At 45.0% G+C, this 22,888-nt stretch overlaps 1 protein-coding gene across 1 annotated transcript; it reads left to right on the forward strand.

Moving 5' to 3' along the window:
- The first annotated feature begins 583 nt into the window (after positions 1-583).
- LOC135546943 (gamma-crystallin M3-like) lies at positions 584-1,759 on the forward strand. The gene is made up of 3 exons (XM_064975498.1): positions 584-595; positions 918-1,163; positions 1,478-1,759. Exons 1-3 carry the CDS (start codon positions 584-586, stop codon positions 1,757-1,759), a joined length of 540 nt encoding a protein of 179 aa, XP_064831570.1.
- Positions 1,760-22,888: the final 21,129 nt, after the last annotated feature.

The following is a 22,888-nucleotide window of genomic DNA, read 5'->3' on the forward strand; positions in this document are numbered from 1 at the left end:
ATTTTCTTAAGTTCTATGTGGCGATGTCACCGGCTGGAGCTCCCTTATGTATGTTTTTATTATTTTCATCGCCTAATAAATTCAATCAATCAATCAGCTTACTATTTATTGCCTCTATTTGCTAAACTGGACTCCCAAAAGAATATAACAATCTGGATAACACTTTACTTGGTACCTGACACATTATTAAACCTGAATACGTGGTCACTAAACATGAATCCAAAATAACAGCAGTTGATATAGACTTATGATGTGATCATGGCTATCACATTCAAACAAACTAAAGCAATAGGGCACGTTGACTGTACACTGAACACTACCGAGTGTGATTTGAAACACGTCATAGAGACCATTGTGTACTAGCTCAAAAAGCTCAGTTGCATTGACTTCTCAATGGAAAAAAAATCTATTCTAAAGTCTTCTAGCACTCTACAGGCCTCTATACCATATGTTGCTGGGTCAGGGCTTTACACAATGGGAGGCCACAGGCTCTTTGGGTTTAGTCAAGTATAAAGGTGAGGGCAAAAACAGACGGGACATCAGTGTAGCAGCAGCAACACAGCTCTCAGGAACAACTGCAATCATGATGGGCAAAGTAAGCTACTGTTTTATCCCACACTGTGTTTTAATTCACCAATGTCTGAATAATGGCTGGTTAAGTGAATTGCCATTTTAAAGTGATAGTTACCTTCTTTTTTTAACGTGAGGCTTCTTTCCGACATCCATACAATGTTGTTGTTTCCTACAAACAGTTTTTTAATTTGTTCGCTGGTTACTTTGCACAACCTATGATAATATAACATTTGGGAGCAGGTAGCAATGCTAGTTATAAAGCAGCTCGTATCTGTGGATTCATATATTTGATTTATGTTTATTTATGTTGCCATAATATTGTAAATATGTTTTGGTGCTCCCAGATCACCTTCTACGAGGACAGGAACTTCCAGGGCCGTTCCTATGAGACCACCCAGGACTGCGCTGACATGTCCTCCTTCCTGAGCAGGTGTCACTCCTGCAGGGTTGACAGCGGTTGCTTCATGGTTTACGATCGTAACAACTACATGGGAAACCAGTACTTCATGAGGAGAGGCGAGTACCCTGACTACCAGCGCATGGGAATGGGAATGAACGACTGCATCCGGTCCTGCCGCATGATCCCCATGGTAGGTGGAGAGAAGAGTGGATACTATTCCACAGTGGAAGCTAACAATGATGCTTTATATAGAATTCACAAAGCATATGTGAACAATGCAATATTTCCCCATTCCACAAGAGGCCCTGTTGGCCCCCAAAGAGGCCCTATGGCCAGAGCCATGGATGGCGCTGCCTATGGCTATTGGCTTCCCGATGGCTGTTGTAATAGCCGTTATATTACAGTAGGGTGAAGCAAAACAGGTTTTAATGGTTGTACTCTCATATTATAGATATGTATATAGCATTTCCCTGACCAATGAAACCTTTGCTTTCCTCCTAACAGCACAAAGGAAACTTCAGGATGAAGATCTACGAGAGGGAGAACTTTGAAGGTCAGATGCACGAGATGATGGACGACTGTGACTCCATCCAGGAGCGTTACCGTATGTCAGACTGCCAGTCCTGCAACGTCATGGAGGGCCACTGGCTGATGTACGAGCAGCCCCACTACAGAGGCAGACAGATGTACATGAAGCCTGGAGAGTACAGGAGCTTCAGTCAGATGGGCATGGGAGGCATGAGGTTCATGAGCATGAGGCGTATCATGGATAATATGTCTATGTAACATGCTCAGATGTATGAAAAAAAGTTGAATAAAATATGTTCCCAATGTATATTTCTTGCACAATTTTCTTGTTTTTGTGATGTGTTTACTCAAAACACTACCTGGTATAATGGGTATTTCACTATTTCACCCTCACAACTTTAACATTTAAAAGTTTAGGATATTTTTTTTTTTAAATAGGTAGGTAAGTGTAGTCGGCCACAGCAAGACAGTGCTTCCACTATACACATCCCAACCCTAGGGGGCAGCAGCAACCTGGCCAAATACTGAGTGTGCTAGTAGGTTTGATAAGTGAATGATTGCTCACAAGTTTGGAGGATTGGTGAACATTGACATATTGGTAGTCTGGATAGTTGGTTTCATAACAATATGTATGTGTGCTGGATATACAGTAATATCCACTGATATCTCAGTTCTTCAAGTTAGGAAAGAATACTCGACCTTGTCATGCGTTGTGCTGTGCTATTGACGTGCACGATTTCAAGGATTAACAGTCATATAGGCAATACAGTTGTACTATGTAACAATAGCCTATGTACTTATGTTGCAAAATGACACTGTACATCAAAGGAAGCTAGTGAGGGGAGAGTGGATCATGGTGATGGCTGGGATGGAATTAGTGGAATGGTAACAAACATATTTCGTTCCAGCCATTACAATAAGCCCTTCCTCCCATTTAAAGTGACACCATCCAATACTGCTGTAAATGTCCATGTAACTACATGTTAATACTGTAACACTAGATGGCTCTGCCAGGAATGCTTTTATACAGCAGCTTCTAAAATAGTGACTTCAGTCATCAACACTGTATAGCTCTGTATTGAATTAGCTACAGCTGTCATGTCTATGAGGCTGGGTAAATGTTTCCTTCAACACTGAAAGCCTTACAGGGAACATGGAGCTAATCACAACTAGTTCCAAATGACTTTTCTGATTCAGAACCTGCAATGATTAAATCGGAAAGGTAACTGTGTAGAATGTGATTTGATTATTCCGCCTCGACGAAGCCCTGGCGTGTGGTTTCTCCCCGAGAGAGCCAGTCAGACCCTCTGTGTGTGTGTGTGTGTGTGTGTGTGTGTGTGTGTGTGTGTGTGTGTGTGTGTGTGTGTGTGTGTGTGTGTGTGTGTGTGTGTGCGCGCGTGCGTGCGTGTGCGTGCGTGCGTGCGTGTATCCAATCACTGTCTCGCTGACTGTCTGTATGAAATAGGACTCTAAGCTGTTTTAACAATTGCCCTGTGGAAGTGGCCATCTTCTCTGATCTGGTCACACATGAACAGACATGCCAGCCAGGGAAGAGACAGAGCCAAGGGAGACAGAGTAGTAGGAGTAATTCTGTCAGTAAACACCATTCATCTCAATCCAAAAGTCTCATCACAGGTCAATTACAATCCACCTCAAACACACACAGCCTCTTGATTGGGTCTTGAGCCATACTTGATCCGTACTTAATTCATACTTTCAGCCTTCCAACTTCTGCTGAATTATCGTACCTTTATTTTATTCAGTGTAATTTAGAACACAGGAAAAGCAACACATCAGCAGCAATGCTACAATTAGGGGAGTCAAGGATATACTTTATGGATCTTCCTCTAGACTTGATTATAACTGAGAAAACAGGAAACCAGGAATCTCCTCCAGAACCATAGAGGACCTGTCAATCACAAGCCTCAGGGTGCGTATCCCAGAACCTCAATTCCCCTTCTTACATTACATTAAAACAATGCTCTCGGATGTGCTACAATTATACATATTTCAGTATTACTATTAGTGTGGTAATGGCCATTCATCTTAAAGCTCTCTGTTGTTATATGATAACAACACACCCATTTTCCAAGCCAGTAGACTGTTAACACTAAACTGGGCAGTACGTTCTCTCTCACAGAATGAACAGGAACCATTATACTTAGTACAAGAAAGCCCATCAATGTGTATTGTGTAATATAGCAAAATCTCAGTATGATTAATACTTCTCATAGCACATACTAGCCCATAGCACATACTAGCTCATAGAGCTACACTCTCAGAAAAAAAGGTACTATTTAGAACCTTGAATGGTTCTTCAGCTGTCCACATAGGAGAACTCTTTGAAGAACCCTTTTTGGTTGCAGGAAGAACCCTTTTGTGTCCATGTAGAACCCTTTCTACAGAGGGTTCTACATGGAACCAAAAAGGGTTTTACCAGGAATTAAAAAGGGTTCTACTATGGGGACAGCCGAAGAACACTTTTTGAACCCGTTTTCTAATAGTGTAGATCTGTCTCTCTCTCAATGTATAAAATATAGCCAACCCTCACCATACCCTCACCTGTACTTGCACGGGCATCAATCTCTCTTATTGTAGCCTGAATGACTCTCTATCCTTCAAGAGCTGAAGTGGACTATAAGAAAGGCTAAATCTACCATAAATATGTTTCCCAGAGTAGCAGGCTTGTACAAGTTGGCAGTTTCAATTTGGTCCTCCAAATGGGTCGATTTAGATCTTGACATAAATCCTTGTATTTTCGATCTGTTTGAATTCAATTTTTTTGTTCCCTGGGTTTCATGCTTCATGGAATCATATGTTTCGCCAACACAGCACAATCTACCAAGAACTATTCTGGATAGAAACATGTGAGTGTGTGTATGTGCATGAGGGTGTTTGTCGGAGCTGTCTGTTTCATTCATTCATTCATTCAGACAGACAGACAGACAGACAGACAGACAGACAGACAGACAGACAGACAGACAGACAGACAGACAGACCTTCTCCAAGAAGACACCCCGAGAGATAGTCCTGACACACCCCTCCCAGGCACAACAAAGTAATTTGTATTCAATTATAAAAGCCAAATGTGGAGCTTGACAGCATTCATGGCAACACTAATTCAGTTGATGTAATAGAAGACAGGGTGGTGAATAGGGAGACTGAGAGACTGGTACAGTACATTTCTTGTTAGCAACACATTTCTCTCTGACACAATGATAATGTAGCGTGGTTCCAGATCTGTTGGTGCCATCTTACCAATTCCTATGGTCATTATCATGACTTCCTTCCCTCTCTCTTCACGTCCCTCACAAAATGTATTCTCTGCCTCCCACTCCATGCACATATTCATCTACAACATCAAAGCAGAATTCACTTGTGGGCAGAAGCGACTACAGGTTGACTGTGGGAGAAAAGCCAAAGTGCATGCTTGTGTGCTTTTTTGTATTTGCACATGTATATGTGTAAACTACACACTATAGCGATGATACATCCAAGAGACAACCAGAGGTCAAAGTTCAAACTCCAACCTTTCTATGGGGTGTGGGAGGACAAACGGAGGCATGAAAACCATCTAAATTATATCATCTAATGTCATGTTTTAATCAAGGGCAGCATAGGAGAGGGAGATGATGGAGAGAAACCCAGGAAGAAGGGAGGTGGGAAGGGAAGGGGAGGTATGCTCTGCTGTGCTGATGTGGTGAGAGTGGGAGCTGCAGGTGACAATTATAGCTACGGAGCATCGAACACACAAAACTTGTGAAACATAAGGGTTCTCCCCCACACACTCACACACACTGCAGAGGTAGAACACTAGAACTAACATTTTTCTGCAGGTGTGACACGACGGTTACAGTAAGAGAAGAGCTGGCAGCTGCTCTCGCTCTCTTTTTAGCATCAGTTGGAGCTGCTTCATCTGGACAGTGGAAGATCTATCTGACCAGCACTACCCCCCCCCACCCATCCCCCTGTCTCGCCCCAGTCAGTCTCTCTAACCCCCTCTCTCTCTATGCGTGCTAAAACCTGACATTTGGTGTCATGCTGGAAGCAGCAGGATAGAGAGAGGGGTAAAGCGGAGGAGAGCTGAGGAAGAAGAGGGAGAGAGGGAGGAGTAAGAGAGAGAAGGGGGAGAAAAGTGAAGGGATGTGAGTGAAAGAAAGAAAAAGGGAAAGAAGCCAGAACATTGTGTATGTGAAAAGAGTAACAGAGAGAGGAAGATGATGTGAGAAGCAAACCAAGAGAGAGGGCGCGAGAGAGGGAGGGTGAGAGAGACAGAGAGAAGGGGAGCAGTTTCCATAGTAACCCGTGGGTCGGGTGGGTCCAGGGTGTCAGCAGAGAGTGAGGAAGAGAGAGAGAGAGAAATCGAGGGAGATAGAGGGAGAAAGAGGGTTGTATTCAGGTTTAATTGCTGTTCCTTCCAGCTCTCCAGCCCAATCTCTTCTCAGCCCAGTGAATCATGTAGCGGTGCTGTTGGGGGATAAATAAATAAAAACAAAGACAAAGTTGCACATCGGCTCCTGAAGAGAAACAGCTTCACCTGAAAACGTAATGCTATGACTATAACTACTGTTCCCTGAAGGAGGGAAACGAGGTACAACGCAACTATGGGGAGTCGCATTCTTGCGACTTTAACTGAAGAACAAAAATCCCACCTGACAAGGCCAATGAAATCAGCGCCTCGCTGGAAGCCCCCCTTCAATTCTGCACCTCTATTCACCAAACCCAGGAACAGGCGATGCGAGGCCAAATAGGTATTGTACCTCGTTTTCCCTCCTTCAGGGAACAGTAGTTATATTTATAATGTTACATTACCTTTCAGTAGCTACTCTCAGTACAACACAACTATGGGAAACTAGAATCCCACCCAAAGCCGACCCCAGCGGATACCAAATTTAATGGCCCATGGCAGACCAACCAGACCTCCACCCCGCAAGATGCCGGGATCCTAACCAACTGTGGTAGTTTGTTCATTTTTTCGCAAGATTTGTAACTCCTTTTATACATAATGTTGCTGCTACCGTCTCTTATGACCGAAAAGAGCTTCTGAACATCAGAACAGCGATTACTCACCTCGAACTGGACAAAGATTTTTTCTTAAATGAGTCCGACGCAAATTATATACTGCTTTGTCAAGACCAGGCCCAAATCCCCATCATCAGTGTGAAGAAAAGACGGAGGAAAAGAGGGCGGGGTGCCTTGTAAGAATTAGCCGAAGTAGGTAAACCACCACTTCCCTCCGTATTTTTGGCCAACATGCAATCATTGGAAAACAAACTGGACAATTTACGATTAAGACTATCCTACCAACGGGACATTAAACAGCCACGTCTAGTAAGAAGAGGGGTGGGATGTATGTATATGTGTCAATAACTGCTGGTGCATGATGTCTAATAATAAAGAAATCTCGAGGTATTGCTCGCCTGAGGTAGAATACCCCATGATAAGCTGTAGTCCACACTATCTACCAAGAGAGTTCTCATCTATATTATTTGTAGCTGTCTATTTACCAACACAAACCGATGTTGGCACTAAGACCGAATTCCACAAGCTGTATTAGGCCATAAGCAAACAAGAAAATGTTCATCCAGAAGCGGCGCTCCTAGTGGCCGGGGACTTTAATGCAGTAAAACTTAAATCAGTTCTACCTAATTTCTATCAGCATGTCACATGTGCAACCAAAGGAAAACAAAACTCTAGACCACCTTTATTCCACACACAGGGCCGCATACAAGGCTCTCCCTCGCCCTCCATTTGGCAAATCTGACCATAATTCTATCCTCCTGATTCCTGCTTACAAGCAAAAGCTAAAGCAGGAAGTTCCAGTGACTCTCTCAATACGGAACTGGTCAAATGACGCTGATGCTACGCTACAAAATGGTTTTGCTAGCACAGACTGGAATATGTTCTGCTATTCATCCAATGGCATTGACGGGTATACCACCTCAGTCACCAGCTTGATCAATAAGTGCATTGACGACATCATCCCCACAGTGACCGTAAGTTCATTTCGCAACCATAAGCCATGGATTACAGTCAACATCTGCACTGAGCTACAGGCTAGAGCTACCGTTTTCAAGGGGCGGGACACTAATCCATACACGTATAAGAAATCCCTCTATGTACTCAGACGAACAATCAAACAGGCAAAGCGTCAATACAGAACTAATATTGAATCCTACTACACCAGCTCTGATGCTTGTCGGATATGTCAGGGCTTGAATAATATTACGGACTACAAAGGGCGTGAGCTGCCCAGTCACGCGAGCCTACCAGACAAGCTAAATGCCTTTTATGCTCGCTTCGAGGCAAGCAACACTGAAGCAAGCATGGAAGTACCAGCTGTTCCGGATGACTGTGTGATCACGCTCTCCGTAGCCGATGTGGGCAAGACCTTTAAACAGGCCAGACGGATTACCAGGTCGTGTACTCTAAGCATGCGCAGACCAACTGGCAAGTGTCGTCACTGACATTTTCACCTATCACCTACCTATCCCTGACCGAGTCTGTAATACCTATATGTTTCAAACAGACCACCATACTCCCTGTGCCCAAAAAACAAAGGAAAATGATATAACCACCCTGTAGCACTTACGTAGCCTTGAAGTGCTTTGAAAGGCTGGTCATGGCTCACATCAACATCCTCATGCCAGAAACCCTAGACCCACTCCAATTCACATATCACCCCAACAGATCCACAGATGACTCAATCTCATTCGCACTTCACACTGCCCTTTTCCACCTGGACAAAAGGAACACCTATGTGAGAATGCTGTTCATTGACTACAGCTCAGCATTCAACACCATAGTGACCACAAAGTTAATCACTAAGCTAAGGATCCTGGGACTTAACACCTCCCTCTGCAACTGGATCTTAGACTTCCTGATGAGCCGTCCCCAGGTGGTAAGGTTAGGCAACAACACATCTGCCACTCTGATCCTCAACACAGTAGCCCCTCAGTGGTGCGTGCTTAGACCCCTCATGTACTCCCTGTTCACCCATGACTGCATGGCCAAGCACGATTCCAACACCATCATTAAGTTTGCTGATGACACAACAGTGGTAGGCCTGATCACCAACAATGATGGGACAGCCTATAGGGAGGAGCTGATCATGCACCATAGGAAAAGGAGGGCCGAACAGGCCCCCATTAACATCGACAGGGATGAAGTGGAGAGGGTCGAGAGTTTCAAGTTCCTTGGTGTCCACATCGCCATGGTCCAAATACACTAAGACAGTTGTGAAGAGGGCACAATGACACCTTATCCCCCTCGAGAGACTGAAAGGATTTGGCATTGGTCCCCAGATCCTCAAAACGTTCTACAGCTGCACCATTGAGAGCATCCTGACCAGTTGCATCACCGCCTGGTATGACAACTGCTAGGCATTTGACCTTAAGGCGCTACAGAGGGTTGTGCGTATGGTCCAGTACATCACTGGGGCCAAGCTTCCTAACATCCAGGACCTCTATACAAGGCGGTGTCAGAGGAAGGCCCAAAAAATTGTCAAGGACTCCAGTCACCCAAGTCATATACTGTTCTTTCTGCTACCGTACGGCAAGAGCTCCAAGTCTTGGACCAAAAGCATCTTTAATAGCGTCTACCCCCAAGCCACAAGACTGCTGAACAATTAATAAAATGGCAACCCGGACTATTAACATTGACCCCCCCCACCCTTTGGTTTTACACTGCTGCTACTCGCTGTTTAGTATCTATGCATAGACACTTTACAAATTATCTCAACTAACCTGTACCCCCGGACATTGACTCGGCACTGGTACCCCCTGTATATAGCCTCGTTATTGTTACATACTTTTCTTGTGTTACTTTTTGATTCTATTCTTTTTTTACTTTAGTTTATTTAGTATGAATGACCTTGCTCAAAAAGCTCCTGTTGGAACATTAAAATGTCTCCCAGGGAACTCTGAAATAGAACAATTAATTTATTTTGGCACCGAAGCTCAAATGACTGCCACTTATGTGCATTCAGTCCTCTCATGGAGAGGTGCCCTTGCGGGCTAAATAGTAGCAATCAAGTTCAGAGGTAATCGTCTATCTGTCAGATTGGGCCCAACAGGCGAATGGTCTCTGTGAACCAAAACGGGGCCACAAGAATCATCGACAAGCCCTCAAGCTCTTGCTTTCCAATGTGGGCTGAACCAGCCCGTGGGGGGAAATGCATGAAGGAGGATCCAATTCAACGGGCGCACCGGTGCATCTGTTCCCAAAGGAGCGCTCCTCATCAAGAAAAACAGACGACAATACACGTTTTCTTGCAATGCGTAAAGATCTAAGTAGGCCCTGCAGAACATTTCCTATATCTGGGAGACCACCCAGGGGTGTAGCCTCAACTCCTGAGAGAGAGGGCTGCACCCAAGTTGAGGCAACTGGGGACAGCATGCGCTCTGCACCACTGTCCGTCCCTCAAAATGGAGTTGCTTTCTTTTTATTTATTACATTTTATATTTAACCTTTACATTACTAGGCAAGTCAGTTAAGAACTTATAATGTTCTTACAGTTCTTACTTATAATGATGGCCTTCAGCCAAACCAGGACGACGCTGGGCCAATTGTGCGCTGCCCTATGGGACTCCCAATCACGGCCGGTTGTAATACAGCCTGGATTCAAACCAGGGTGTCCATAGTGACGCCTCTAGAACTGAGATGCAGTGCCTTAGACTGCTGCGCACTCAACCCTCGGTGTGATACATCTGTCGTGATCACCTTGCAGGATACAACTCAGCCCATCACAGCCCAATGACAATTGCAAGGGTGGCAGGCTTCTTGCAGGCTATACAGCATGGGTGTTAAACTCAAAGGTGTATCAAAAACCCGCAGACACTCATCCCTACGTGAAATTAGTTTGACACATTGTCATTATGGGCACAAGGGGATCCGACAATGGCTGGGACTATACCCCGTTTGGACAGTAACCAAATGTGGGGGCACTGTTGACACGGAAATATTTTTGTGGAGGGGCACACTGGTTTCTCAGACACATGCTAAGGGCCCTAAAGTGCTTGGGGGGGCTGCTTCTTTATCCGAGGTGCACGCAAGCTCCCGCTTCCTCCACTCGCGCCAACTCCAAGAATTGGAAATAAGAATGGGGTTGCCATAACGCCTGGGGAAAGGTAGTGAGCTTTATTTACCAGAAGGCATGCATGCTAGCCGACGTTAGCGAGGAGGCTTTTTAGTCCAAGCTAGGCTAGCTAACCTCTTTGACCGCAGCATGGTCTGTTTAGGATAACCAAGCGACTTAAGGCTACATACACTAAACAAGCAGCTACCCAAGCAATTCCACCGTAGGGAGGCAGGACTAACTGGTAGTGGCAGGTTAGCAATTCCACCGTAGGGAGGCAGGACTAATTGGTAGTGACAGGTTAGCTCAGCGAGTTAGCTAACCTGGCTAGAATGCCATGCAGTGCTTGTTTAGCTAGCCTGGTCTCAAAAGTCTACATAGGACCAGATCACCAAGATGGGACCGGACCCTTCATCAACAACTCTGGGAAGAGAGGCAAGCGGTGCTTGACCAAGGCAGACACAGGCGGCAGAGGGGTAACCATCAAACCGGTCTGACTCTCTATTTGAGTAGCCTCCCGTAACTGGCAACAGAGCGCACAGGACCTGGGTTGAGTGTGGGCAGCTTCAGCATACACCACGCTCAGGCAGACAAGACATTTGCTCAAACCAAAGTCCCAAACCATCTCCGCGTCCTGCAACTCAGACTCCGCTGAGGTATGGGTACCCGGGAGAGCGAGTCACTATCGGAAACACCAAGCCCCCTCAAGAATGCTACACGATTGTCAAGAGAACCTGCACCTTGGACTATGGGAACAGTGCCATAGTCCGCTGATACCTTCCCCCAGTGCCGCACACTAACTGATTCGAGCGAGGGCAGACAGAATATGTGCCAAGACAAACAAGACAACAAACGTGAGTATCTTTTACATTTACATTACATTTAAGTCATTTGGCAGACGCTCTTATCCAGAGCGACTTACAAATTGGTGAATTCACCTTATGACATCCAGTGGAACAGCCACTTTACAATAGTGCATCTAAATCATTTAAGGGGGGGGGGGTGAGAAGGATTACTTTATCCTATCCTAGGTATTCCTTAAAGAGGTGGGGTTTCAGGTGTCTCCGGAAGGTGGTGATTGACTCCGCTGTCCTGGCGTCGTGGGAGTTTGTTCCACCATTGGGGGGCCAGAGCAGCGAAGAGTTTTGACTGGGCTGAGCGGGAACTGTACTTCCTCAGTGGTAGGGAGGCGAGCAGGCCAGAGGTGGATGAACGCAGTGCCCTTGTTTGGGTGTAGGGCCTGATCAGAGCCTGGAGGTACTGCGGTGCCGTTCCCCTCACAGCTCCGTAGGCAAGCATCATGGTCTTGTAGCGGATGCGAGCTTCAACTGGAAGCCAGTTGAAGCGGAGGAGCGGGTGACGTGGAGGAGCGGGGTGACGTGAGAGAACTTGGGAAGGTTGAACACCAGACGGGCTGCGGCGTTCTGGATGAGTTGTAGGGGTTTTATGGCACAGGCAGGGAGCCCAGCCAACAGCGAGTTGCAGTAATCCAGACGGGAGATGACAAGTGCCTGGATTAGGACCTGCGCCGCTTCCTGTGTGAGGCAGGGTCGTACTCTGCGGATGTTGTAGAGCATGAACCTACAGGAACGGGCCACCGCCTTGATGTTAGTTGAGAACGACAGGGTGTTGTCCAGGATCACGCCAATGTTCTTAGCGCTCTGGGAGGAGGACACAATGGAGTTGTCAACTGTGATGGCGAGATCATGGAACGGGCAGTCCTTCCCCGGGAGGAAGAGCAGCTCCGTCTTGACGAGGTTCAGCTTGAGGTGGTGATCCGTCATCCACACTGATATGTCTGCCAGACATGCAGAGATGCGATTCGCCACCTGGTCATCAGAAGGGGAAAGGAGAAGATTAATTGTGTGTCGTCTGCATAGCAATGATAGGAGAGACCATGTGAGGTTATGACAGAGCCAAGTGACTTGGTGTATAGCGAGAATAGGAGAGGGCCTAGAACAGAGCCCTGGGGGACACCAGTGGTGAGAGCGCGTGGCGAGGAGACAGATTCTCGCCACGCCACCTGGTAGGAGCGACCTGTCAGGTAGGATGCAATCCAAGCGTGGGCCGCGCCGGAGATGCCCAACTCGGAGAGGGTGGAGAGGAGGATCTGATGGTTCACAGTATCGAAGGCAGCCGATAGGTCTAGAAGGATGAGAGCAGAGGAGAGAGAGTTAGCTTTAGCAGTGCGGAGCGCCTCCGTGATACAGAGAAGAGCAGTCTCAGTTGAATGACTAGTCTTGAAACCTGACTGATTTGGATCAAGAAGGTCATTCTGAGAGAGATAGCGGGAGAGCTGGCCAAGGACGGCACGTTCAAGAGTTTTGGAGAGAAAAGAAAGAAGGGATACTGGTCTGTAGTTGTTGACATCGGAGGGATCGAGTGTAGGTTTTTTCAGAAGGGGTGCAACTCTCGCTCTCTTGAAGACGGAAGGGACGTAGCCAGCGGTCAGGGATGAGTTGATGAGCGAGGTGAGGTAAGGAGAAGGTCTCCGGAAATGGTCTGGAGAAGAGAGGAGGGGATAGGGTCAAGCGGGCAGGTTGTTGGGCGGCCGGCCGTCACAAGAAGCGAGATTTCATCTGGAGAGAGGGAGAAAGAGGTCAGAGCACAGGGTAGGGCAGTGTGAGCAGAACCAGCGGTGTCGTTTGACTTAGCAAACGAGGATCGGATGTCGTCGACCTTTTTTTCAAAATGGTTGACGAAGTCATCTGCAGAGAGGGGAGGAGGGGGAGGGGAGGAGGATTCAGGAGGGAGGAGAAGGTGGCAAAGAGCTTCCTAGGGTTAGAGGCAGATGCTTGGAATTTAGAGTGGTAGAAAGTGGCTTTAGCAGCAGAGACAGAGGAGGAAAATGTAGAGAGGAGGGAGTGAAAGGATGCCAGGTCCGCAGGGAGGCGAGTTTTCCTCCATTTCCGCTCGGCTGCCCGGAGCCCTGTTCTGTGAGCTCGCAATGAGTCGTCGAGCCACGGAGCGGGAGGGGAGGACCGAGCCGGCTTGGAGGATAGGGGACATAGAGAGTCAAAGGATGCAGAAAGGGGAAGAGAGGGAGGGTTGAGGAGGCAGAATCAGGAGATAGGTTGGAGAAGGTTTGAGCAGAGGGAAGAGATGATAGGATGGAAGAGGAGAGAGTAGCGGGGGGAGAGAGAGCGAAGGTTGGGACGGCGCGATACCATCCGAGTAGGGGCAGTGTGGGAAGTGTTGGATGAGAGCGAGAGGGAAAAGGATACAAGGTAGTGGTCGGAGACTTGGAGGGGAGTTGCAATGAGGTTAGTGGAAGAACAGCATCTAGTAAAGATAAGGTCGAGCGTATTGCCTGCCTTGTGAGTAGGGGGAAGGTGAGAGGGTGCGGTCAAAGAGGAGAGGAGTGGAAAGAAGGAGGCAGAGAGGAATGAGTCAAAGGTAGACGTGGGGAGGTTAAAGTCGCCCAGGACTGTGAGAGGTGAGCCGTCCTCAGGAAAGGAGCTTATCAAGGCATCAAGCTCATTGATGAACTCTCCGAGGAACCTGGAGGGCGATAAATGATAAGGATGTTAAGCTTGAAAGGGCTGGTAACTGTGACAGCATGGAATTCAAAGGAGGCGATAGACAGATGGGTAAGGGGAGAAAGAGAGAATGACCACTTGGGAGAGATGAGGATCCCGGTGCCACCACCCCGCTGACCAGAAGCTCTCGGGGTGTGCGAGAACACGTGGGCGGACGAAGAGAGAGCAGTAGGAGTAGCAGTGTTATCTGTGGTGATCCATGTTTCCGTCAGTGCCAAGAAGTCGAGGGACTGGAGGGAGGCATAGGCTGAGATGAACTCTGCCTTGTTGGCCGCAGATCGGCAGTTCCAGAGGCTACCGGAGACCTGGAACTCCCACGTGGGTCGTGCGCGCTGGGACCACCAGATTAGGGAGGCCGCGGCCACGCGGTGTGGAGCGTTTGTATGGTCTGTGCAGAGAGGAGAGAACAGGGATAGATAGACACATAGTTGACAGGCTACAGAAGAGGCTACGCTAATGCAAAGGAGATTGGAATGACAAGTGGACTACACGTCTCGAATGTTCAGAAAGTTAAGCTTACGTAGCAAGAATCTTATTGACTAAAATGATTGAAATGATACAGTACTGCTGGAGTAGGCTAGCTGGTAGTGGCTGCGTTGTTGACTTTGTAGGCTAGCTGGCAGTGGCTGCGTTGTTGACACTACACTAATCAAGTCGTTCCGTCGAGTGTAATAGTTTCTACAGTGCTGCTATTCGGGGGCTAGCTGGCTAGCTAGCAGTGTTGATTACGTTACGTTATGTTAAAGAACGACAATTCTTCTATTCATCTGGGCACATTCACGAACATGGCTGGTAAGCCTTCATTGTTTCGGTCACGTTAGCCCTCTTACTCATTCCTACAACCAGGCCAAGCAATCCGAAGAATAACTAATTGGTTTGTGGTCGGAAACTAGGAGAACAAAAACAAACTCCAGAACACAACGTCCAGAGGGTGAGCACGCTCTACCACAAAGGGACAGATTAGTTGGCGCCAACTTAGTCTCACTTTCCAATTTGTTCTGTTTTTAGCGTGAACCGTTCTTGCTCACATCGAGGTGAAGAGCGGAAGAATTGAAGGAATGAATCCGGAGCCTCAAGCTTATCACCTGTGGAAGGTAGGGATTCCAGCGAAGTGCGGATTTCATTGTCCTTGTCAGGCGTGATTTTAGTTTTTCAATCTAAGTTGCGAGAGTGTGACTCCCCATAGATGTGTTGTACCGAGAGTACCGACTGAAAGGGAACCTAAAGACAGCAACTGTCTTGTCCAAAACAAGAGCGTTGGCTTAAGCTCAAAGGGTTAATGCTGTCTTCCTTCGCAATGGACCATATCCATTTTTTAGGACACCCTCCTTTCATACCTCACCTCTTTAAGCCAATCCTTAACCCCTTTCAGGTTCCTAAAATGGACACTGTATGCTGTCATGGTGAGGTGAGTGATGTGATGTCTTGCTAGCTGTGGCCGTGTAAAGTTGCCTCTATCTCTCTCCACTCAGAGTTTCAGTTCAGGTGAGGACAGTCAACACTCAAACTGCGGCCATTTAAGATAAGGGAGAGAGATAGCCAAGGTGTCTGGAGAAGACTTTCTAATACTTTTACTCTCTCTTTCTCTCTCACACACATACATAGGCCTACACAAACCACCATACGCATATACCGTACACACACACACACACACACACACACACACACAAGGACATGACCCTGTCATTGATTTGTGGTGGAATTCCTGGTCTGCAGTACCATGCTTTAGCAGCAGAGGTCTCTACACCCAAACTACTTTAGGACATGTACTAAAGTTTATCTTATCTTCTCTTACGTCAGTGGACCTTGTGTCAGAAAATAACAGATATTTTCCTAGGAATCAATAAATGAAAGCATGTTTTTGGGATCATTCAGTAGTTTTAAGTGATTAAGTAGAATCCTGTTGAAAATAATATTAAAAGTATAATTTGTATTCCTGAAACAAAAGTTGAAAATTATACTGTTGCTGCTTCCTGTTGTCATCAATTTTTGATTTATAGCCCAGTGAACTTGGATATACCATATACAGCAGTGGAGGGTGACGGAAGGATCTATAGGAGGATGGGCTCACGATAATGGCTGGAATGCAGTGGTGGTAAGTGCCGTTTAAGATGAGGGAGAACAATTTACAGCATATTGGTTGACTCTCTAACATATTCCATTCACCCAGTTCAGTATAACAGCGATAGGTTTAGGCTACTACAGGATACTAGAATTTTCCCTATACCCATCATGGGGTTGATACAACCTATCCTATGAAGAAAAGATTACAAAGTAGGTGCACACAGGTCGAAAGACACATTTAAGGTGACAGACAGTGACACGTGGACAGACAGTGACATTCAATACCGCCTTGCACACTCTGGCCAGTTGAAGTCGGAAGTTTACATACACCTTAGCAAAATACATTTAAACTCAGTTTTTCACAATACCTGACATTTAATCCAAGTAGAAATTCCCTAGGTCCTTAGGTCAGTTAGGATCACCACTTTATTTTAGGAATGTGAAATAGTAGAGAGAATTATTTATTTCACCTTTTATTTCTTTCATCACATTCCCAGTGGGTCAGAAGTTTACATACACTCAATTAGTATTTGGTAGCATTGACTTTAAATTGTTTAACTTGGGTCAAACGTTTCGGGTAGCCTTCCACAAGCTTCCCACAATAAGTTGGGTGAATTTTGGCTCATTCCTCCTGACAGAGCTGGTGCAACTGAGTCAGGTTTGTAGGCCTCCTTGCCTCCCTGCCTTTTCAATTCTGCCCACAAATGTTCTATAGGCTTGAGGTCAGGACTTTGTGATGGCCACTCCAATACCTTGACTTTGTTGTCCTTAAGCCATTTTGCCACAAATTTGAAAGTATGCTTGGGGTCATTGTCCATTTGGAAGTTTTAACTTTCTGACTGATATCTTGAGATGTTGCTCCTATATAGTCACAAACTTTTCCTCCCTCATGATCCCATCTATTTTGTGAAGTGCACCAGTCCCTCCTGCAGCAAAGCACCCCCACAACATGATGCTACCACCCCCATGCTTCACTGTTGGGATGGTGTTCTTTGGCCTGCAAGCCTCCCCCTTTTTCCTCCAAACATAACAATGGTCATTATGGCCAAACAGTTCTATTTTTGTTTTATCAGAGCAGAGGACATTTCTCCAAAAAGTATGATATTTTTCCCCATGTGCAGTTGCAAACTGTAGTCTGACTTTTTTATGGTGGTTTTGGAGCAGTGGCGTCTTCCTTGCTGAGTGGCCTTTCAGGTTATGTCGATATAGGACATGTTTTACTGTGGATATAGATACTTTTGTACCTATTTCCTCCAGCATCTTCACAAGGTCCTTTGCTGTTGTTCTGGGATTGATTTGCACTTTTCGTACCAATGTATGTTCATCTCTAGGAGACAGAACACGTCGACTAACTGAGCGGGATTACGGCTGTGTGGTCCCACAGTGTTTATACTTGTGTACCATTGTTTGTACAGATGAACGTAGTACCTTCAGGCATTTGTAAATTGCTCCCAAAGATGAAGCAGACTTGTAGAGGTCTACAATTTTTCTTCTGAGTTCTTGGCTGATTTCTTTTTATTTTCCCATGATGTCAAGCAAAGAGGCACTGAGTTTGAAGGTCGGCCTTGAAACACATCCACAGGTACACCTCCAATTGACTCAAATGATGTCATTTGGCCTATCAGAAGCTTCTAAAGCCACAACATAATTTTCTGGAATTTTCCAAACTTTTTAAAGGCACAGTCAACTTAGTGTATGTAGACTTCCGAACCACTGGAATTGTGATACCGTGAATTATAAGTGAAACAATCTGTTGGAAAAATTACTTGTGTCATGCACAAAGTAGATGTCCTCACCAACTTGCCAAAACTATAGTATGTTAACAAGAAATTAGGGGAGTGTTTGAAAAAGCAAAACAGGCAAAAAAATCACATATATTCATATATTTCAACCACTCACATAAAAAGTTGCATGTATTCATTCTGTGTGTAATAATAGTGTTTAACATGATTTCTGAATTTCAACCTCATCTCTGTACCCCACACATACAGTTAGTTTTCTGTTAGGTCCCTCAGCCGAGCAGTGAATTTCTAACACAGATTCAACCACATCAACAAGGGACCTATTGGTAGATGCGTAAAACAAAACAAAAAGCAGACATTGAATATCCATTTGAGTATGGTGAAGTTATTCATTACAATTTGGATATCCTCTATCTCTGTGGCCTGTTGTTTGTATGCCTATCTGCCCTCTCGTTGGCTAGAATGGTCCCACCTCCTTCTGCCTGCCTTCCATCTTTGAGGACATGTATTTCCATTGTTAGAGCGGTCACTTGAATATCTTGTCAATATAATATACATTCTTTGGTTCTACATAGTGACAGGGGTAGATATTAATCTGTTTAAAGCAATCGATTTAGTATGTTCTTGATGACTATAAACTTTTATATTAACATCACTAATCTGAGGTAAAAAGGATGTGTGATTCCATTCAGTTTATGTGATGAAAATGCAAGCTTGTGTAAGGTACACTTAGAAAAAAGGGTTCCAAAAGTGTTATTTGTCTGTCCCCATAGGAGAACCCTTTTTGGTTCCAATTAAGGGTGTGGAAAGATTTCTACATGGAGCCAAAAAGGATTCACCTAGGGGGACAGCCCAAAAAAACATTTCAGTTCTAGATAGCACCTTTTTTTCTAAGAGTGTAGTAACACATACGGTCCACATTAGGGAAATTAGCTCAATATAAAATAATGTAATATGACCTAATATTTCAACATATCAATTTAGGATGATAGTATATGTTGCCTTCTCCAACCTACTACAACAATTACTGTTTTTTCTCACTAATTTAACCATTTAGAGAGTTTTAAAATATTCTCAAACACAATTGAACCGGCCCCTCTAGATTAGAGCCGTACTGTCTGTGCAGCAGCTTGAACGTTCGGAGTCCCTACTGTAGTTGTTCATGTACGGCAGTTTTCATTTCATTCAGAAGAACAAAGAAGAATCCAAATGATTTGGACCACATTACCACAATCTCCACTCTCTGTTGAAATCGGGCCAAACACTAGATGGCCACAGTAGCGAAAGGCTTTCCTTTGTGATTCAAGGTTAACACTTTTCTCTGGCTGTTCCTACATGTAGAGGAGAACCATTTATATTGATTGGGAGCAAATGCACTGCAGCTCACATGGATTTGAGAAGTATTCTCCTGTAAGGCATCTTAGCTCCTAGACGAGCCTCGCACTCCTCATTTCCACAAACTAACATGACTGTTTATCTGTCTGTGTGTGTGTGTGTGTGTGTGTGTGTGTGTGTGTGTGTGTGGCAGCCAGCCTCCCACTCTGAACCAGATAACCTAATAAACCTGGGTTGCAATAAGCAAAACTCCTTCTATGATCATTAACCACACAGTGTGTGTGTGTGTGTGTGTGTGTGTGTGTGTGTGTGTGTGTGTGTGTGTGTGTGTGTGTGTGTGTGTGTGTGTGTGTGTGTGTGTGTGTGTGTGTGTGTGTGTGTGTGGTGTGTGTGTGGTGTGTGGTGTGTGTGTGCGTGTGTGCGTGCGTGACACTCTCTTCAGGGTGAAGTAAGAAAGCCAGAGACCACCCAAGGGAAACCTAGGAGATAAGGTAAGGTACTGTATGGTAGGGTATTCAGATGTAGCTCTGAGGAGTTTTCACAGCAATACAGACCAATGGGACCCAAATCCAATCCATACTGCCTTCCTCCCTTCGAACCCCCAACAGAATTCATAAAAATATTCAGTGATGTTCTGTTGAGAGAATCTCCCCTGCTTCTCAATATCACATGTAGTGTCCTGTATCCACAAATTGTTATTTTACCCAAAAACTACCAGAAAATGGTGTGGGGCCATCTGCATTCAGGGGGCCATCTGCATTCAGCTCAGCACACTGTCTTTTTTATGGGTGTGTGTGTGTGAGACGCACACACACATTACAAAGATGTGTTTGTTTTCAGATGCATTATATACTGAACAAAAACATAAACGCAACATGTAACAATTTCAAAGATTTCACTGAGTTTCAGTTCATATGTGGAAATCAGTCAATTGAAATAAATGAATTAGGCCCTAATCTATGGATTTCACATGACAGGAAATATAGATATGCATCTGTTGGTCACAGATACCGTAAAAAAAAAATGGGCCTCACAATGGCCCTCAGGATCTCGTCAAGGTGTTTCTGTGCATTCAAATGCCATCGATAAAATGCAATTGTGTTCGTTGTCCGTAGCTTATGTCTGCCCATATCATAACCCCACCATGGGGCCCTCTGTTCACAATATTGACATCAGCAAACTGCTCGCCCACACAACGCCATACACGTGGTCTGCAGTTGTGATGCCGGTTGAACGTCCTGCCAAATTCTCTAAAGCGACATTAGAGGCGCCTTATGGTAGAGAAATGAACATTACATCATCTGGCAACAGCTCTGGTGGACATTACTTCAGTCAACATGCCAATTGCACACTCCCTCAAAACTTGAGACATCTGTGGCATTGTGTTGTTTGATAAACTGCACATTTCAGATTGGCCTTTTATTGTCCCCAGCACAAGGTGAACCTGTGTAGTGATCATGCTGTTTAATCAGCTTATTGATATGCCACACCTGTCAGGTGGATAGATTAATGCTCACTAACAGGGATGTAAACAAATGTGTACACAACATTAAAAAAATAAGCTTTTTGTGTATATGGAAGATTTCTGGGATCTTTTATTTATTTCAGCTCATGAAACATGGGACCAACACTTTACATGTTGGGTTTATATATTTGTTCAGTGAAGAATGCATCATTTATTTTCTCTACCTTTCAGCTCTTGATACAAGGGAATAAAAACAATATTTAAAGCCTTTCATCTGGTGTATGATCACAAGTCTGGTGTAATGGATTTGTCAATATAACAGACACACACATAAACACAGACACACATCACATATGTAAAAAAGTGCCCTACTGTACTGTACTGTGCCTTGCTGTGTAGTATCAGCAGGGGAAATGCAGCTGTTACATGGTACCTTGCTGGGAGAGCTGGTGGGTTTGTGTATGGGGGGGGGGGGTATTTGATGTGTCCGCTCATGACAGCGTGTATAGCCTGTGGACACCTGGGACTCAGCTGTTGCCAAGAGAGCTCTCTCAACATCATCTCTCTCTATCTCTCGCTCTCTCACACACACATATACACACAGAAATATACAGTCCCTTCAAAAAGTATTCACACTCCTTGACTTTTTCCACACAAATGACTCATTAATTATTCAACCCCTTTGTTATGGCCAAAGACACTTCAGGAGTTTACATTTACTTAACAAGTTACACAATAGGTTGAATGGACTATTATTGTTATTATTATTGTGTGCAATAATAGTGTTTAACATGATTTTTGAATGACTAACTCATCTCTGTACCCCACCATACTGAATCATGTTATGGGTATGCTTGTCATCTGGAATTGCTTACCAAGAGAACATTAAATGTTCCTGAATGGCCTAGTTGACTTAAATGTGCTTGAAAATCTATGGCAAGACTTGAAAATGGCTACCTAGCGATTATCAACAACCAACTTGACAGAGCTTGAATAGTTTTGTGTGCAAATATTGTACAATTCAGGTGTGCATAGCTCTTCGAGACTTAACCAGAAAGATTTGCAAACCATGTTTTCACTTTGTCATTATGGGGTATTCTGTGTAGATGGGTGAGAAAAAATCTATGTAATCCATTTTGAAGTCAGCCTGTGACACAGCAAAATTTAGAATAAGTCAAGGGGTGTTCCTAATGTTTGGTATACTCAATGTGTATATACTGTATATATACACACATCAAAATGAGCCCCCAAAATGGAGATACAACCACACACACACAGCTGCCTGACATCTGGCTGGGAAGGGAGAGAGAAGCCCTGAGGCTACAGGGAATTCCCCTATAGGCTGACATAACACCATATCACAAGAATTATCACACCAAACATCCTATACTAGGTTAGACCTCTATAACAGGGATCTCCAATTAGCTGTGTGCAGGCTTGTTTTCCATCCCAGCACTAAGATGCCTGATACAAATAACCAATTACCATTATGGTCTTTAGTCTGAGTCAGGTGGTTGAGTCAGGTGTGTTACAGACGAGCTAGCATGAAAGAGACTCCTGCTCTATATGCTAACCCTTAAGCATGTGTCCTTACAGCTGTCAGAGCATGCTCTGTGACAGACTGGTAATCACCCAGTGCCTAACAGAAAATTACAGGAGTACTCATTTTCACAGCTCTGAATGGTGTCATGTGCCATGGGGTGGATCCCGTCTAAAGTGCAATCCTTTCCTTGTGTCCTTAGGATCCTAGTTGGGGTTAGTGTGTGCAAGTGCGAGTGTGTCTAATCCTAGGTTTATACTGTGTTTCAGTCAGATGTCATTACTGTACATGGAATTCATGTTCTGATCTCTACCTCTGTCTCATAGACACACAGCAGGGAGAAGAAAAAAAATGTTCTCATCCTCCACTCTCGCTCTCTCTCCCTCCACTCTCTCTGTCCTTCGTTTTGTCCCTCCATTTTGTCACTCCTGTCTTTCTCTTCCCTATTTTCTTCCTCTTTTCTATCCCTTCATTCTCTCCTTCCATTCATTCCCTCCTCTCTCACTTCTCTGATTCAATTACCCATCACTGAGGGAGAATGGATCTCTACACCTTGCCTACTCGAATAATTTATTCACACACACACACACACACACACACACACACACACACACACACACACACAC

Source organism: Oncorhynchus masou, chromosome 10, assembly GCF_036934945.1.
Source record: "Oncorhynchus masou masou isolate Uvic2021 chromosome 10, UVic_Omas_1.1, whole genome shotgun sequence".
Lineage (NCBI taxonomy): Eukaryota > Metazoa > Chordata > Actinopteri > Salmoniformes > Salmonidae > Oncorhynchus > Oncorhynchus masou.

Bases quoted from the DNA above. Each gene is read 5' to 3' on its own strand.
- LOC135546943 (XM_064975498.1), top strand. The intron at 1,164-1,477 runs GTAGGTGGAGAG...TCCTCCTAACAG, and splicing joins CCTGCCGCATGATCCCCATG to CACAAAGGAAACTTCAGGAT.